This window comes from Malaya genurostris, chromosome 2 (assembly GCF_030247185.1).
Source record: "Malaya genurostris strain Urasoe2022 chromosome 2, Malgen_1.1, whole genome shotgun sequence".
Lineage (NCBI taxonomy): Eukaryota > Metazoa > Arthropoda > Insecta > Diptera > Culicidae > Malaya > Malaya genurostris.
Window position 1 is genome coordinate 297,562,206 of NC_080571.1, and position 18,499 is coordinate 297,580,704.

The window sequence follows — 18,499 nt, forward strand, 5'->3', positions numbered from 1 at the left end:
CACACGTACCCGACAAACATATTTTTTTCTGAGCCCGAACCGAGGTTACAAGTACCCAAAACCCGACCATCTCTACCTAGAATTTAACAACACTCGGAATACAATTCAGCCGAAAAAGATCCTTATAAAATCTCGATATGAATAATGCGGTCCAGGGGATAGCTACTACATAGCTGTGAGTAGAGTAGGGCAACAGATTTGCCTGAAACAGGTCACTGCTTACGACTGTTATCGGCCGACTCGGACTGTCACTTCGGTGAATTTGCAGTGTACATTAAAAAGTTTCCATAGTATTTCGGATTCATATGATCGACCGGGAATTTTGAGTTGGTGTATTTGAATCATATGTTGTAAAAAATACAAGGATGTTTTCATCACAAAACTGTAACACGTAACCGGTTTATTCAAGTAACTCAATCACTAATAAGGCACTATTTGTCTTAAAACTCTACAATCTACCATAAGAATATTTAGCGCCATAACTCGCGTTTCAATGCATCATAATATGGTAAAACAATTCAATTCTCTCTGGATAGAATATCTTGTACATGCTAACCTTTGCAAGGAATGTTTAAAAAGCGGGAATATTGTAGCATGCTTAAATATCAATTTTTCAGACCGATAGCGATAAGTAGATTAAATGCTTTCTTCAATTAGTCGATAATTCGCGAGAGTTTAGTATGCACATTTCTGATTATAGAATGATTCAGGTTAACCATATCGGGTTTGCTTATCTGCTACAATCACATAATATATTGTTCGCGCGTTACCAACCATTTTAACATATTTCATATTTTCCGAAAACATGGCTGTTTGTGCGTCGTAATAAATAAGATTCGTTAAATTCTATTTTTCTAAAACTCGATATAAACAAACTTCTAGAAACAACTTCCTACAGCACCTTTTGATTGATCGGAAATGTATAACACGTTTTATACGAATAGAAATTACTACAAGAATATAATATCTTTTTATGTTGCTGTTAATGATCACGTATCAATATATTTCAGCTCAATAGTATTGCGCTTTTCATCGATAGATTGGTAGGGCGATGCGAAGCCATGAGAACACGCGGTACCTATCCGCTCTCGTGCTCACGCACAGTTGCCAAGCGTTTTCGTCCGGAATGCTGACCAGCTCGTCATTTCTGATGATGGTTCTGGCGGCGTTTCAGTAACGTCATACTAGGATCGCTCAGTGAGTAGGTTTCCGGCTCGAAAACCGGGGGATACTCCATATTTGGGTAGTCCGGTGAGTTTCGATTGGAAAGATTGCTGGTTAGCACCGATGTGGTGGTCGATTGCAGGTTACCAACGGTGATGGTGCTGGTGAGGGAGGAACTTGACTGATGGGCACCGTCTGCTGGTGGGAAGGTGGTCTGCAATGGAGGATTTTAGCGGTGTGAAAAAAATCTAATTTTTTTTTGTTATATTGATAAAAATATCTTCCTACCTTAGTGTAACTGATCGGCGAAAAAACTTCGTGGTCAATAACGGTTGGTTGAAATTCATGATGTTGGTTCTTGCCAAATATCGCCCGATGCAATCCGGGAGAACCAAGCAGTTTCTTCTCTTTGGCTGTCTTTCCGGATGAGCCGCTGAAGGACAGCTTGGTAAAGTACGAAGCGCTTCGTTCGGGAGCAGAGCTTTTTCTTACATTTTGCACCTTTGCCGCATTTTCTTTGAAATCAGAGGAGCTGTTGCAAGTGTTCGATTTTTTTATTCCGGTAGGAATCACACCAGTCGCAATCGAACCACTAGGGACTACGCTAGGACCAACTGGTGCGAGATGTTGAATTGTTACAAAATTACTGGTTGCGGTGGTGGTTGAAAATATAGTTTGCTGATCAAACAGCGGTGTGCCAGGGTTACTTTTGCCCATGCTACCAGACGGCAGTGCCTGCTTGAGGCTCACATTCAGAGCTGGAGTAGTCTTCTCCAGTTGTTTCGTTTTTAGCGATTCCTTGTCATTGTTGCTACTGTGTTTGAACTGAAAAAGTTTCTCACTACTGGCTTTGATGTTATCCAACTTGGCAATCACTATTTTATGTTTCGATTTCTTGAAACTATCCCTCAGAGATCGATCCGACGACGAAGATTCTTCGTTCCGTCGGTCGGAGCTGATCCAGTTGCGAGTTTTCTTTTTAATTGAGCCACCTCCTTCCTGTCGTTTGGTATCATAGTTACTGCCGGAACCATTTCCGCTAGGTCCCGAAGAAGACGAGGCGTTTTTCAGGTTGAAAGTGTCGTCTCCTGAAATCAATTCATAGCCAAAATCTCTCAGCTTCTGACCCTCTTTACTGCGGGTGTACAAAATGTCGTCATCATCCAACTTAAAACTCTGGGCATAATCCGGAGTGATCGGTAGTCGGCGCTTTTGAATTTTGGTAACTGCTTCCGGTACATTGTTGGCGTTATTTTCCGGTCTGACATCACTAGTCTTCGACAGACTTTTCTTCAGACTCCTATCGTCCAGTTTTTCCACACCCAAACAGACGCGTTTGTTGTACATATCTTGAGCTTCCTCCGCTTGCTTCTGTAGCATCAGATCTTTCAGTGTTATCATGGAATGTATGTAACCATGCGAGTGACTGTCCCAGTTGGACGAAGTCTGCAGCATGGCCTTTGAAGTTTGAAAATCAAACTCCACTAGGTTGGGATTGGAGGCATGAATGAAATTATGAGGTGAAATCCGTTTAGTTTTCTTGGCACGATTTAACAGGTCATCTGATTCATTTAGAACTGGCGTAGTTGGCTCCGATGGTGGTTCCACAATGATAGGTTGCAGAATGTCCTCAGCTGGTGTATTTGAAGGCTGTAAATTGGTCACTGGCGAATGATTTCGGGTCCCATTGGACGCTAGCGATAAAGTACTGGCTGTCAGGTTGTCGTTTCTATTTGCGGATAAAGCTGTGGCTTGAGGAATCACTTCTGTTGAGACAGAATTAGTGCCAATTTGTAAGCCACTGCTTCCCGGGACCTTCCTGTAGCTACGAAACTGTGACGTTGGAACGGGCATTTCGCTCGAATTTGTTTTTTCTACATTTTTGTGTGAACTGAAAAACCCGAAAAACTTGCTTTCGCTATTGCTTCCACCGGCTCCACCGTTCCCCTCAGAATTGAAAGGATTCGTTTTAGTAAACTTTTTCAATGAACCAAAATTCAAATGATATTTTTCCTGTTTGGAAGACGTAGGAGTGCCGCCGTTTCCTTCCGAGTTTGCAGAATGGTGATCTGAACTTCTTCCCAGTGACGAGGAAAGCTGAGGAGATGGAGTACAGATCAAATTTAGTTTTGTCTGACTATCCATAAAACTAAACTCATCCTCTGAGCTATCCGTCTCGGAGAATAGTTCTTTCACGCTATGATCGGCTGATCCACTGCCCGGTGCAGCGCTGTTTCCTTTCATCGTTGCTTGCTTGATGTATTCCATCCACTGAGCGAGAGCTTCTTGCGTTTCAGCAGCAAAATAAAAAGTTTTGTTTGGGTGGTACACCTTGAAGGCAAAGGGCTTCGAGTGCACCTCTTTAGCAAGCGAAATCGTGAACCCCGATAAAAATATCATACAGTTTGCTTTCTGAGAATCCTTCGACTTGAACCCATATAAAGTAGTCTCGATCAAAACAAAGTAGCACTTGGCCCAGTATGCCAATCCACTGCGGTCCTTGGTTCGGCGGTACAGATGACCTTGAATATCACTAATACACAGCGTTTTCAATGAAACTTTCCGTCTCTTCGAAAGCAAAGAATTCTTCTTCTTCAAAGTTAAACTTTTTGTTTTATTCGGCGTAAAAAGTTCGGAAGGCGTTTCGATGGGCCCCTCTAAAAAATGCTTTGCTACCGGTATTTTTCTGGGTGGAGACATCATTCGTTCGGCTGGTTTAGGAGGCGGCGATAGGATTAAGGAAACTGACTCGCCGCCGGTGGTATCACGGTTTTTCAGATCTACTAAATTCGCCAGTTTCGATTTGTTATTGTCTTCGCCGTGCTCTGAGCTGGAAAGCGATGCCTGCTGGGGACAGACAAAACCAAGATCTGCTGACATGGGAGTGCCCGAGGACGGGACAGCAGCCACGGATGCTGGAGAAGGTGGCGATGATTTTTCCGGTACCAGATTTATGTTGGCTTCGAGAGTTTTCTTTGGCCGCGGTGGAGGTATGGGAGGTGCCTTGGTCAAATGATCTTTACGTGGCTCGATAGCAGGAGGAATATCTGAAAATTAGTACAATTATTAGGTAGTTATCATAATTGATTTATTTGTTTGTCCGAAGTTCGGGGATCATAAAAAAAATAGAGGAGTATAAAAGTAAGTTTCCAGTTGAAATCTATTAATAATATTGTTTCATCCCTTTACAAGCTACTCTGGCCAAAAGTGGGAACTAACGGGTTGCATACATTCCATACCAGACGAACTAGGCTATGTTGCCCACATAAACACTGGCTAAGCAGACCCTATGCTATCATCGAAATGATTGGTTCTTTGTAATAAAAGGACTTGGCCTGGTCATTCAAGTATTAGTCTTCGTGTCTTGGAGGGGGTATGAAAATTGATCAACATGTTCTAAACACAAACCCCACCCCCCTCCCCAACGGGTTTTTTTCTCGGTACGCATCTGGTTCACGGGTAGGTTCGTGCTTGTGTGCGTACAAGGTATTGTGCAAAGTGCGATTTGATATGTTTATTAGAACTTGAATATTTGGAAACTTTCGATTGAAATTGCCATTTTAGGTGCACACAACAACAAAAACCATGTAATTTGTGTCTCAATAGATGCACACAAAAAGAGCGTTGAAATTCACTTAAATTTACATTCAAAGGCATGTAAGTTTGAGTATGGCAACAAAAGTTAAATGAATGAAAAGGGATATTAAGTTTTTTATCGTGACGTCAAAAATGAACAAGCGCTTGTTCTTGACAGTTCAGCAGTACTTCCACCATGGACTTTGCCTTATGTCTGTCTTATGTTAAATCAAGTTCCGGTTCCGCAATTATAAATGTGCGAAAAAATGCACAAAAAATGCGCTCTCTTTTCTCCAAGATGGATGAACAAAAATTTCAAGCAACCTAGGCTCAAACGAAAGACTCTATTGCCCCATAGAAATTTTTTGAATTTCATAGGGATCTGACTTCCGGTTCCGGAATTACGGGGAGATAAGTGGAAGCTAACTGCAAATTTAATAGTTTGCTTTTGTTAAAGAAGATGTAAAGAACAACTAAATTCTCAGAAACAGTAGGGGAAGATGTTCGGTTGCCGGCACCCCACCGTTACTTTTGACGGAAAACAGATAGCGTCATTCCGACAAATGTCATGTGTTACACACACAAAAGCAAACAGACGCTTATACTTTTTGCTGCGCTCAAAACAAATTTTAATTGCGTGAAAATCAACACAAAAGTTTTTTATGACTCTTTTTTATAGTATCATAAATTGATAAGCATCAATCGAAAAGGTGAGTAGATTGAATACCTATGAGGTGAAATCAATCAATTTCGTGATTTAATACCGGATGCTATTAAAATTTTCGCAACCAAAGTTTTTTTTCGTCATTTTCAAAATGTTTACCGATTTCGGTTACCGGCACCCCATTTTTTTCTACAAATCGCGAAAAATTGTCAGTGATATGCAAATTTGTCATTTGATTTCATTTGTTTGCAGACAGTTGTCAGAAACTACAGACTTTTGCAAATTGGCGCGATCTTTTCGTTTTTGCTAGCTAAACTTATTGTATTACCTGGCATCTCGGGTGATATGCAACACGTGGGCAACTTGACGGCTTCAATACATCCGTCAGATAAGTAAAAACTTTGGTTCTCTGGTTCTGTTAGCCATTGCGACTTCAAACAAATCGTCTTAGTCAAGGTTAAAAGTTGCTTAGTGGATAAGAAGCCAATAAATTCGACTACAGCAACTTATTCAATCCCGCGAAGCCAGTGGAAGACCGGCCAAATCAACACCAAATGCGCCACCATCCAAATCATTGGCAAAGAGAGCCAAGGCGAAGTCACCATCAGACAATGAAGGCTTTTATCCAAAACGCCTCAGAAAAGAATAAATTTGGTTTTTTTTTGAATAATTACAGTCTTTACTTATATTTTTCCATTTTTAACGAGATTCCTTGGGGTACCGGTAGGCTTTTACCTTTTTTGAAATGGCCAAAAATTACCACTTCACTAAATTGATAATAAAGTTGTTTCAATCTATTGATTCTTATTCCGTTGTTAGCTAGGGACTTTAGCTTTCCATTGATGTATAGATGTCCGCATAATATGCACTAAGTCAGAAGTTATGTGCTTAAAATAAAAGGGTGCCGGTAACTGAACACTCTCCCCTAAATAAATTCCTAAATTGAACAAGTATTGTATGAAACAGAATACGGTTCCGGAGGTACCGCCAATAGTCCGCCATCCCAAAATGGAATTCATTCGCTTTTTATTTGCGACGGCCCAACCGACTTTCATGAACATAGTTTTAAATGAAAGATCTTACGGTCCTATACGAAATTTGTCTGTATCGGACTTCTGGTTCCGGAATTGTTATGTGTTTGATATTTCAAACCGTCATTTACAGTGATGCTGAAAAATTGAGATTTTTTCTATTTTGGTCCACAGCTATTTCTAGTTCACGCCCGAACAAACTTTGCGGTTTCTATTCAACGAACAGAATAAAAAAATAGAAATATTGATGATAATGTGAGTAATATGAGAAAAATATCATCACACCACTAGGTGTATAAAAACAGGATTTTACGCAAAGTTTCGTGATTTATTAAAGGAGTATGCGGTATTAAAAGTATTGTCTATCGTTATCCACTACTCTTTGCCATCGTTCTGGTAAATTTCGGATGCCATGTTAAAAAAAGTCTTTTTCTTTAGATTCGATGAATGAACTTGGTCATAACGTAGTATTCGAAGTCGTAAAAATCTACGTGATAATTTCAACACCAGATACAAGCACTAAAACATCGAAGCATACCACCGTACTCAATAATTAAATTGTTCAACATAAATAACGAAAGAAGGAGTATAATTGAATGATTAAAACATGTATTGGAACTTAGAATCCAATTATAATACCATACACTCTATCAGTGCGGTAAAATTTCATTTTCAATCGAATAATATACGATGAAAATGAAATTTATGGCCACTGACTGTCAGCATATCCCTACTAATTCATTTGATTTTTGCTGCCATTTTCAAGTGAAGCTCCCGGAATTCATCGTCAGTTGAATAATGGTACCTAGTCATTTGACGTTTTGCTTGCTCAGTTTCGAGTGCCAAGTAGTGTAGCTCCTTCATTGCCTTCGCTCTTGGTAGTAAGCAAGTTCGAACGAATAGAATTATAAGTGGAGTAAAGTATTAAAAATGAAAACTGAAGGAGGAAACAATTAATTTATGTGTATTCTGTGATTGATATTTCAGCTATCTGGTTTGTCTTTCATCTATTATCTTGAACCAATTCGAATGTTTACATGAACCTCATTTGAAGGCCGCTCTCCCACTATTGAGAGAGATATTTTGTTACTTCAAGAGTTCAACTGACGGTGGTTAAACTGAGCCTCGATTGAAGAGAAACGAGTGATGAACTGAATGCTGCCCGTTCGGGCCGTCAGCAAACATTGTGTGTGTCAGAGAGTGAAGTTTACTGCATTAGAGAGATCGTCAATGTGTTCCACATTCAGTTTCATTTGAGTTGAATGAAGTTTTGCTGCACTGCACTCTATAATAAAAACTATATTTGTCATGCACGCGAACTACTAGATGTGTGGTTGCTGTATGAAATGGTCAACGTGATATCGAATTCTTCACAGATAACATATTACGATTTGCAACTAATCCTCTTTAGTCACTTAATTACCGATTTGGCTGTTTTTATTCAAGATTGTCGAAATTTTTCTATAGTTGTAGCTGTTGTTATAGTCGTTTCTTAGCGGCTTTAATCATGTGTGGGTCCCAACCATGTATGGAACGGTTTGTAGCGGCTTTAACCATGTGTGGAACCCATTACCGCTCGATAGGTCGCAACTCCGGCCAGTTAGGTGGATTGACCTTTGTCGGTGCAATATGAACTCCATTCGCTTTATACCATTACAAAACGTCTTTGGCGTAGTTACAAGATGCCAAATCAGGCCAGAATAGTGAGGAAGCGTCATTGCTGCGTCGGACTGGTAACAATCGCTTCTTTAGGCATTTTCCTTCTTTCGCCATTTTCCCAGTTTACCGTTTCGGTAGTAATGAAGCTTTGGTTTACTCGAAAACAACTGCATATTGCCTGCCAAACCAAATATTTTTTTTGGGAACTTGGCCTTTTTCTTCATCCCGAAATGCTCCTATACGCCGTTCCGTTACATGGTAGTATAAAAAGACATTTTTAGTCGCTTAACATCTTCCAGCTCATAAGTTTCAACGTCCATTATCACGCAGGAAATTCCGCTTTACGGGCTGTTGTCAAACGTGTATCGAAGGATTTAAGAACGTTATAGATAGTGCTTGCAGGAAAAACAATGTTTTTTTTTGCAATTTTTCTTACTGATAGATCCGAATTTTTACCGGGACCGCACGCAATTGCTTTAAGCACCTTCTTCAGCAGTCTTCTTTCGATGTCATCTTCGATTAAAAGCTTGTAGTATCACCAAATACTGATTTTACACAATGCACAGACATACGTTTATCAGTCTATGAAACATTTCACGCGTTTATGATCAAAAACTACTTTAAATTTTAGTTAGATTTGTCCACATCAATGGCTCGAACAACCCAAAGAAATTGTTTCTGGGAGTATTTTGATTCAAAATTGAAAAGTTCACACAAATAAGTATTTAAAATTTCTATTCATGCATATTTCTCAACTAACAAACTGCATAACGCACTTGGATCTGTTGAAATGTTTCAATGTACTCACCATCATCATACGCTGGTGTGCTGTAACTTTTATCAAGGCGTCCTCGTTTAACCATTTCGCGATTGATTAGAACTGTATTGATTGCTTCTGCAATGTCCGTGTCCCGTGAAATTTGTCTTTGCATCGGTATGGGTTTCACCGCAGAGCGTCCGGTGCTCGAAGGAACACTATCACTGACATTTCCATTGGTATCATTATTATTGTTTTCATTGGTGTTTTTGCTGTTAACCGATCTACTGGGATCAATACTACTAAAATAAACAAAAAAATAGAATGTTCAATATCTTGTTCAATTGTGCATTCGAAAAGCATTTACCTAGCGGCTCCCGAGTTGGCACTGTTTTTGTTGGCAATTGACTCAAACCGCTTAACTCGTTCGTTTACCGATTGCATCGGAGGTTCTTCGTCCGCGTACGGAATTGGCTCGAATGTCTCTAACACCGTGTTGTCCACGTTACAGGTGTATTTGGTATCGATATGGCACTCTTCAAATTTCATATTTGATTCGAAACGTACAACCTTCGAAACGCCCGGTTTATACTCATCACCCTCGGGGGTGGAACCATTTTTGGAGTGATCGTTCGGCGAACCGAACTTCTCCTGTGGAACAATATCCGGTAGTGACCCTTTCAATCCACCGAAACTGTTGAACTTGTTTTGTCCGTTTACGATCACTCCGTTAGCGGATGCGTTGGCCATTCCCAAGCACGTCGTTGGTCTGGGGGCCATTTCTAATCCGAATCCGAACGAAACGGATTTGTCCCGTAAACTTTGCGGGTCATTGGGCGAAACTTTCGTCTGTCGTTCGTGCCAGAACGATACACTTACCAGATCTTTGAAATTAGACAACGTATGTCTTCTTTGCAGTACGGCTCTCGGTTTCGGCAGATACAATCGAATATCTTTTTCCGATTTTTTCACATCCGTTGGTGTTAGAATATCACTGCTCTCCGACTCTGAATCCGAAGAGACATGCTTCTCAGGAACGCGTGCCAATGGCAAGCTGAAATCTTGTAGTGCAAACAGCTCTGCTCGCGGACTGGGTAAATTTTCACCCCATCGATACGGCAGAGATCGCTTTTTGCTTGGCAATCGATACGGTTTGATATAGATTTGACCGTAGATTTTTGTATGTTTTGGGCGTTTTTTCAGCGTAAGTAGAACATCTGTGAATAAAAATAAAGGAAAAAGTAAGATTTATTTGTTTTTCTATGACCCACTGAAACACAAACCAGGTGGCGACTCCTGCAGTTGTACCAGCACTTTTTTGTACTCCCATCCGACGACGGTCTGATAATTGATCTGCACTATTTCATCACCTTCCTCCACTTTGCCCGAGTTATGCGCTGGCGAGTTAAATTTGATCTCAGCGATTCTACGGAAGGCGAACAAGATTGATGGTTTGTTTGTGAAAATAAACAATCGTAAAAATCAATGGACAGTTAGTTTTGAGGCAGTTAATGAATCACAGAACTGACAGAGTTGGACTTTTTCTTCTTTTCAAATTAATATTTTTACTAAATGCATAAAACCGATTTAAAATTCTTTACGTTACCTGTGAATGCCATTCAGACTAGGCATGATTAGGAACCCTAAATCCGATTCCCGCTTTTTCAATGTCACCAAATCCAGTGATGCTGGCTGTAAAACCATCGGGTCGGAAATATCCTGGATTATGTAGTCTGCAATTTTTGCCAACTTGTCAGCGACATTGTGAATCTGAAGAAAAAAAAAACTAATTCAGAAAACCGATTCATTCAAACCTTGACATTACTTACCGTTTCGACGGGTTTAACGGAGAATCGGTCCCTCATTGCCATCGTAGCCATCTCCAGACCTAATTTCATAATTTGCTTCCGCAGTTCATCAAAGCGCAGTTGACCTGGGCGGATAAATTGCAAAAGTAGTTCAGAGTTCAGAACTCTGAACAGCGACATCAAACAAATTTAATTATATCTACCTCTGAACGGTGCCCGGTCAAGCCATCCTATTAAAGGTTTCAGAGTTGCAATGGTGCGGGTAATATCTTTTAGTATTTGTGTTTCCAATTTAGTTTGATCCGAATATTCTAGTTGTTTGCACAGTGATCGAGCTGCCGAGGCAACGTGTAGTGCCAAAAACTGTAAATTTTCCTTATCAAGATTGTAATTCTGTAAATAGAATATTGTCAATGAGGAACAACTGGCGAGGTATAAGAATTGCAGAGGTAGAAATTACGAAATTTTTTAGATACTCCACGGCTTCCAACACAATTTCCTGATGACCTATCGAAAGCATTCCCAACTGTTCCAGCTCGTACGGACGTATGTTGAGCAGCTGTTTACCTCCAACTTCATTATTAGTGAATGATTGTACATAGTGGTACATGGAATTGTCCAAACCTAAGACGAGAATGAAATATACACACGAATTATGATAATAACCCTTTCATGCACGAAAAGAGGAAGTTGGTTCTCATTTGAGTTGGTGACCCAGTTTCATGTTATGATAACAGAGCGAATATCTCGTACTTATAACATACGAATATACTGATTGGTGTCCTTCAACTTTGCACAATCATTTCCCACTTGCATATCACAGCAGAGAACGATTTGTGGCTGAGTATGGAAATGGTCTAGAAAAGGCAAGGACGATCCCTCGCTAGCTTAATAAAAAACCTTAGACCAAACGCATCAATTGCCTCAACCGTCAGATGAAGAAGACTTATGCAATATTCGCGTACACTGAAGCTAATTTGAACAATTATTATTATTTACCTTTCAACCAATCCGTAACTTGATCGCTGGTCCATTCCGCAACATTGATGTAAGCCATTGTCCAACATCCACTAATTTCTGTTCGATGGTCGATCGAATAACGCCAGTCTGTTTTCACCGTCCACTTTGTGTTGTCTTCTGTTGCTTGTTCGGTGATGATGAATGAGAAGAAATTCCTTTGATCGCTTCTTGCAAACTCCTCTTGCCGAGGGTGACTAATTTGGTTAGTCCTCTCCTCTTACTTTCCAATGCAATTCACACTTCAAAAAGTAATATTTAATCGAAAATATTCACATTTTGTACGCACTGTCACTTGAACTTATGATTTCGGACAAATTTGGCACAAAAATCGACCGAGCAACTAGAAAATTTCGCAAATTTTCACGAGATAAAAATCCTCGCTGTTTGCCATCTTTCGACTCATCAATGATACACCAGTGTGTGTGACACAGCACGAAATGCCAGACGTTTTTGACGTTGGATTTCCCGTCGTTTCTTTTGTATTTTATCTCTCACGACTCATTTCGTAGTGTTTGCTTGTTGATGCTTTCCCTAAATTTATGAATGAACTCGCTCTCAAGTTACGTCAAAACACGAAAACAAACTCTTTTCTCTCTCTCACTGTCGCTAAAGCACCGAAGAAAGATGTATTCTGCAACGATTTTTGTTATGTTTCGTTCCCAGCGATGCCAATAAAATTTCATTTTGTTAATCTTCTCATCAAAATATAGATTAAGAAAATGTCGCGTTATTTTTGGTAACGGCCAATAGCCAATGAGTCACCTGTCACCACGACTAGTAGAGTATAAACACAGAAAACAGACATCCAAGTAGAGATTTCAATGTGTGTAAAAAATTTAACGGTTGTTTTAAAAAGCAATCACAAAGTAGCAATTCTCCTGTAGAGGCGCTTCGAGCAGCCCAGTAATCCCTTATAGGCTTTTGCGTTCGAGCTTTCATACAATGGTAATTCACGAATTTCTACTTGAATGCTTTACACAGCTTTTTTTGAAAAAGTTTGTACTAGTTTGGATGTCTGTTCTCCGTGGTATAAATTTCAACACATGACTAATCTATTTTGATGACTGTTATGACTAACTCTCAGTGAGCGGAAACTCATCCAGAATCGCTTTAATGTGACATGAATTCAATTTCATTCCAGCAACCAAAACACTTCTCCAGAGTAAAAGTTTGCAGGTGGTTCATTGGCCATTCTCGGAAAGACGTGAGAAATGATAACTACACTAAAAGGTTCGAAAAGTGCACAGATGATCTATCCAAATACAAATTATAATACGGAATACTTCGACAAATGTTCAAGGACACATTTTGCATCGTGCGGTACACTGTCATGATACACTGTCAGAGTGACAATGTACTTTAGCGAATTTTCTTTAAAACTAGCAACGCTGAAGAGTAAGAACAAGTTCACCATAGTTACTGTTTATTATAGTAAAAAACGAAAACAAATTAACAAGCGAAGTTGGAAGAGCAGATCGAGACGGTGATATTACGAACTGCATACTGTTTTATAACTATAACTAACGAACTCCTTCCACATTTTCAAACTATCACAATGAAAGGGAGATTTTGGCTAGGCTTGCTTGTTCATGCTGTGAACCAAACATTGGAGATTCGTTTGTATGGGACTTATGGGTATTATTATTTGTATTTGATCTATCTTCAACCAAGTGTTTTAAAACAACTATTGATTATAAATCAACAAATTATCCTGGGCTGAGATGCTTTGTTGGTGTGCTCTAGAGATGGGCAAAACAATTCATATCAAAGAACCGTTCAATACTGTTCTATTGAAAGACCTACTTCTTCAGAGCCGTTGGGTTAAGCGAGCAACAAAAAAAACAGTTGCACGAAATTGAACGGAGGTTTCGTGAAGAAGCTTTCTAATTAGGGGCCAACCGTTCTCGATAAAAGAACTATTGATCATCCATTATTTAGAAAGAACCAGTTCTTTTGAACCGTTCGCGAACGAATTGCCCATCTCGATCGTCCCACGACAAAAGGGCCTAGCCGCAAATGACAGGTTCTCTTTGTTTACTTTTTCTTGCATGATTTACCGAACTGATTTCATATTTCACGCTTTATTCTTCGCAAAACCTTCAAGGTAAAACTACAAGCTTTCGATTTATATTGGAAACTTTAGCGAATTTGCAATAAGGGCTCCGTAAAGGTACGATTACATTAGCCAGTTTATCTGCACAAACTTGTGCAGTTTGACTGCATCATAGTGTAATCGGTTCGCAGTTGTCTGCAAGCAGTCAAAATCGACTTGACTGTTCATCTATATGCAGTCGAAGTGTGCAGATTATCTGTGACAATGTAATCACAGTGTAATAATCAAAAGAGGAAGTAAACAAAGAGAGGCTCTCATTTGCAGTTAGGCCCTTTTGTCCTGGGACTATCGATCTTTAGATTGTGCTCTGACGTTTTTGGGTAGCTTCCAGCAACCTCTTTCAAAAAAGCTTTGTAAAGCATATAAGTAAAAATCCGTTAATGTAATGTAAAGCATACAAGTAAAAATTCGTGATTTAACATTGTATAGAAGCTCGAACGCAAGATCCCATTCTGGGCTGCTCGAAGCACCTCTACAGGAGGATTGCTACTTTGATTTCTTCTTAAAATAACCGTTGAATTATAAAAAATAATCAGTAATTTACATCTACATGTGCTATTTCTTTAAAAATATTATGCAAGATATTTTTTATCATGAAGAAATCAGTCACCATAAAACGAAATTGTTTTTTAATTTTAGAAATTGATATATCGCTCTATCTTCTGCAGAATTAAATAATCGATGCAGGGGACGGGCATAGCGTGATGGGTAAGTCGATACCTTTCACGCAGCCCGCCTGGGTTCGATTCCCAACCCCGCACATAAGGTCAGAAAGTTTTTCTGATCCGAATAGGCGAATGACCTTAAGGTAGCGCTTCGCCGTGGTCGCGGGAGTTCGCTGCCTATCCCGGGGTTTCACGCACTTTACCCAAAATTGTGAGAAAACGGGGAAGAAAACGGAAATTCCAAGAATATACGATTCTAGATAATTAATTTTTCTATCGATTCGTATATAAATTGTGCCTGATAAACGTTCTTATCGAAAGATTTCGTGCGAGTTTTGAAAATGAATGAGTTTTTCCTTATCCTTTCGCACGCACACAATGTCAACGCATGCATTGGGGTGTGCAAAATGCCACATGCGGTAGACGCTAACAACATTTCTTTTGTTTTCGTTGTCCGTTCTCTCTGCGTAAACGTTGAATATATAGATGAGTAGAAAATGTAAGTAAGTGTGCTACTTTGTAAAATAATTTCTATTCATGTTTCAGTAGAACCAGAAATCAGTAATGATTTTCATCGACTAGCTTTGATGCTTTGTTGAAAACGTAGTACATCCCTACATATGCGAGTTGTTTATAGCGAGAAAAGGAAAAAAGAAAACAAAATATTTAACAAAACTCGCACGAAATCTCGCGAAAGAAAAGCTTTCAAACTGATATTTTTCGCCAAATGCATAGTAAAATTATTTTCCTACAATCGTATGTTTTTGATTTTTCGTGAATCGGGTTAGTATTGGAGAAATTTGCAATTTAGGGTGGAATTTCGGCGACAAAGCAAGAGGAAGCAGTGAGTTGTCTCGCTTCGACCTGACCACGGCGAAGCGCTACCTTAAGGTTAAAACCTCTATAATCAAAAACAAAAAAAAAATCGATGGTTTCGCTAGTCGTATTATTTGTCGTGAAAAGTGCTAATTCATCTGATATTAGAGTTTTTATTGTGACTTCACAAATGAACAAGAATTCATCCTTGACAGTTCAGTGGTACTGTTTACAAACAAGTTCAAACAAAATCGAGGAACCCATCTCAAACAATTATCTTTACACTTCACAACTAGTCACTTTTATTTAATAAATTTCTGAAACGAACCTTATCAAATCGTACACAAAAGTTTTGAAACTCTATTGAGGCGTTCACGGTCCATGAACGTTCTCACCCGTTTGTCAACAGTCAAACATAAAAAGTCTGTTTACAAACAGTACCGCTGAACTGTAAAAATGTGTTCATCCGATTGAGGTTAGCAGTGACAGTAAACAAATCTAACTGAAACTTCTGTATCTGGCATCCCTGCGGAATAATCGATCATTATTTGACAAGTCGTCACATCGGAGTTGAACTCTGCAGTTTATTCTTATTCTTATTAGATTCAGAAAGTGCAATATTGTTCATGTTTTCCTTCCTATTTTGTGAATACTTGCTATTAGTGCAGTGATTTACCTCTCAATTTTCACTTTTTTCGGTAATTTTCATCGATATGCGTATATCATTGTTAAGATAATTATGGGGAACGATCAGTCGCAGCTGAAAGGACTGGAAATCAGTCGAAAGGCTATACAAGTGACTGACTATTGGTCCTTATACAATGGAGAAATTCCGACGGAGGCAAGCACGTCGTTGTTTTCGATTTTTCAAGGCGAAACGTTGGTTACAGGCCAATTTTGGACCAATCAAAATCCACTAGAAAGAGCCATTAAAAATCTGAAAATTTACCGACACCCGAATATATTGAAGTATATTGCTTCGTGGAATAAAGGCTCTCTGAAAATGCTGGCCACAGAACGATGTCGCCCATTGGCAACTTGTTTAAACATTACAAGCGATGTGCAGATTTGTCTGGGCTTGAGAAATGTTCTATGTGCTATAATTTTCCTTTTGGAGCAAGCGAACGTACGACATCTGAGCATCAGCATATCATCAGTTTACGTGACCGAAGATGGAGCTTGGAGATTAGCAGGATTTGAGCATCTTTGGGCCGGTGGAGATTTTAATTTAAATTTGCTAGAGAAGTCACAGTCTTATCGCTATTCGAAGGCAATTGATTCAGAAGAGCTGAAGAATAAAGGCCAAGGAATAGAGCAATTTGCATTCGCTGTAATGTGCGAGGAGATCTTGCATAACAAAACCGATAGTAACATTCCTGCCGTGGATGATTTCAAAACCTACTGTGGAACGCACTTAAAGCATGCGAATGTTTCAATGCGGCCGAAGCTTTCAGCTGTTTTACTCCATCCGTTGTTTAATCACGATTTTATTCTAATTCATTCATTCCTTACTGAGCTTCCTCTGAAAGGTCCACAGGCAAAACAGGAGTTTTTTACGGGATTAGCCGATCGACTGCGAACGTTCGATCCGGAAACCGTGGCAGAACAAATGGGTTCATTGCTGTTATCACGAATTGTACTCCTTGATACAACTGCACAGTTATGTGTAACACCGTTTATTTTAAGGCCGAAATCGGACGACCTATCGGCGGGACTATTTACGGCCAAAATCTTTTCCGCATATATAATTCCCAAAATCAAAAAGGTCTTCTGCGTACAAGATGCTCAGATTCGTCTAACGTTGTTGGAATACTTCCCGGCCTATGTCGATTTCTTCAGTAAGGAAGATTTGAAGGAACACATTTTACCACAAGTTAGTACACTATTACTTTACTAGCTTTAGTATAATATTCTGTTTTGCAGTTATTACTAGGAATCAAAGACACCAACGATGTTTTAGTCGCTAAAACGCTTTTGTGCTTGGCAGATTTAGTCCCGATACTAGGATCTGCTGTAGTTATCGGAGGAAATCGGAGCAAAATTTTCGCCGATGGTAGACCACAAGGAGTCCCAGACCAGACAATGCCATGGAGTGGTGTTCGATCTATAACTCCTGTCATTGGTTCTTGCGAATTTTTATCAGGGAGTCCTGTTCCTGGAGGAGCAGGAGGAGGAGTGAATACAGCAGACACTAGTGTTTCATTTTCATCGATTATGCAAGCAGGGATCGGTTTTAATTACATGCCGGAACGATTGTCTCCTGAAGGCGAAGATATTTATCACACCAATAGTGATGTAGAGCTGGAGGTGGATGAATGGAGCGACTGGGAGAATGATGTGAACGAGCACTCTGCAAATCATTTGATAAATGCTGACCAGGCAACTGAGGCATCGAAAGATGAAAACATTAACGAACTCATAACTGCCCATGATGGTTCCATAAGTACAATAATATCTAGTAAGGAAGAACAAAATTCAAATTCGTCTAAAGTTAAAAGACAAACGTCTCAAACGGATAGTATAGAGAACATGGATATAAAAACACAGACATTGAAAAAAATCGAGCCAGCCGAAAATGAGTTTGATTTTTTCAAAGATATGGAACCGATTATTCAAAAAGCAAATGTATTGATGATCAACGATGAAGACAGAGTTGAAACTACTGATTTAACAATGGTGAAAGCAAATAGTGATCAACCAGCAAGATTAGTTGATGAAATAGATGTTCCACTGGTTACCGTTGATGTTAGCAGATTTGATGTCAAAGTGGAAAATCTTGAGACTAATGAAGATGGATGGGATGACGAAGAAGGGGTGTGGTGAGCGGAATAGATGTGATGTGTCCCTTTATATCAGAAACTGAATGCCTGTTAGATAATTTGAACGCACCTACTCTGAAGGATAACAATAAAGCATAAATTCAACAACGGTGTTTTAATGTATGTCTTGTTTTAATTTGCTTCTATCCCGTTTAGCACAACAACTTTTGGTATAAAGTCAGTTGGTATACTGTACTGTTGGTATTCAATATACACTAAGATCTTTTTTACGCGGTTTTTGGGCAGATTTCCAAAGACACGCGTTTTTTTGTGCGAATTTTCAAAGTTAAACTGTTGACTTCGAACAACTATGGCAGATTATGCACGAAGGCGGTTTCCGAATAAACTGATGAAATTGATCGAAGCATCGATGAATAGAGCACTCGAGTAGCTACGAATCTCGAGTC

At 39.5% G+C, this 18,499-nt stretch overlaps 2 protein-coding genes across 3 annotated transcripts; one reads left to right on the forward strand and one right to left on the reverse strand.

The window, feature by feature from the left end:
* Nucleotides 1-368: 368 nt before the first annotated feature.
* Nucleotides 369-12,108, reverse strand: LOC131430676 (uncharacterized). 2 transcript variants are annotated; one of them, XM_058595826.1, is made up of 10 exons: nucleotides 11,659-12,108; nucleotides 11,120-11,283; nucleotides 10,863-11,052; nucleotides 10,681-10,784; nucleotides 10,458-10,621; nucleotides 10,135-10,277; nucleotides 9,219-10,068; nucleotides 8,903-9,150; nucleotides 1,453-4,211; nucleotides 369-1,378 (listed from the first exon to the last, which is right to left on the reverse strand). In XM_058595826.1, the coding sequence occupies exons 1-10, from the start codon at nucleotides 11,714-11,716 to the stop codon at nucleotides 1,142-1,144; spliced, it is 4,917 nt and encodes a 1,638-aa protein (XP_058451809.1). In that variant the 5' UTR covers nucleotides 11,717-12,108; the 3' UTR covers nucleotides 369-1,141. The 2 variants fall into 2 exon arrangements, with proteins under 2 accessions (XP_058451809.1, XP_058451808.1); XM_058595825.1 differs by having other exon boundaries at nucleotides 8,903-9,153; nucleotides 11,659-12,107.
* A 3,751-nt stretch (nucleotides 12,109-15,859) lies between these two features.
* On the forward strand, nucleotides 15,860-18,200 carry LOC131430680 (protein-associating with the carboxyl-terminal domain of ezrin). Its single transcript, XM_058595828.1, has 2 exons — nucleotides 15,860-17,146; nucleotides 17,197-18,200. Exons 1-2 carry the CDS (start codon nucleotides 16,013-16,015, stop codon nucleotides 18,094-18,096), a joined length of 2,034 nt encoding a protein of 677 aa, XP_058451811.1. The 5' UTR covers nucleotides 15,860-16,012; the 3' UTR covers nucleotides 18,097-18,200.
* The last annotated feature ends 299 nt before the right edge of the window (nucleotides 18,201-18,499 follow it).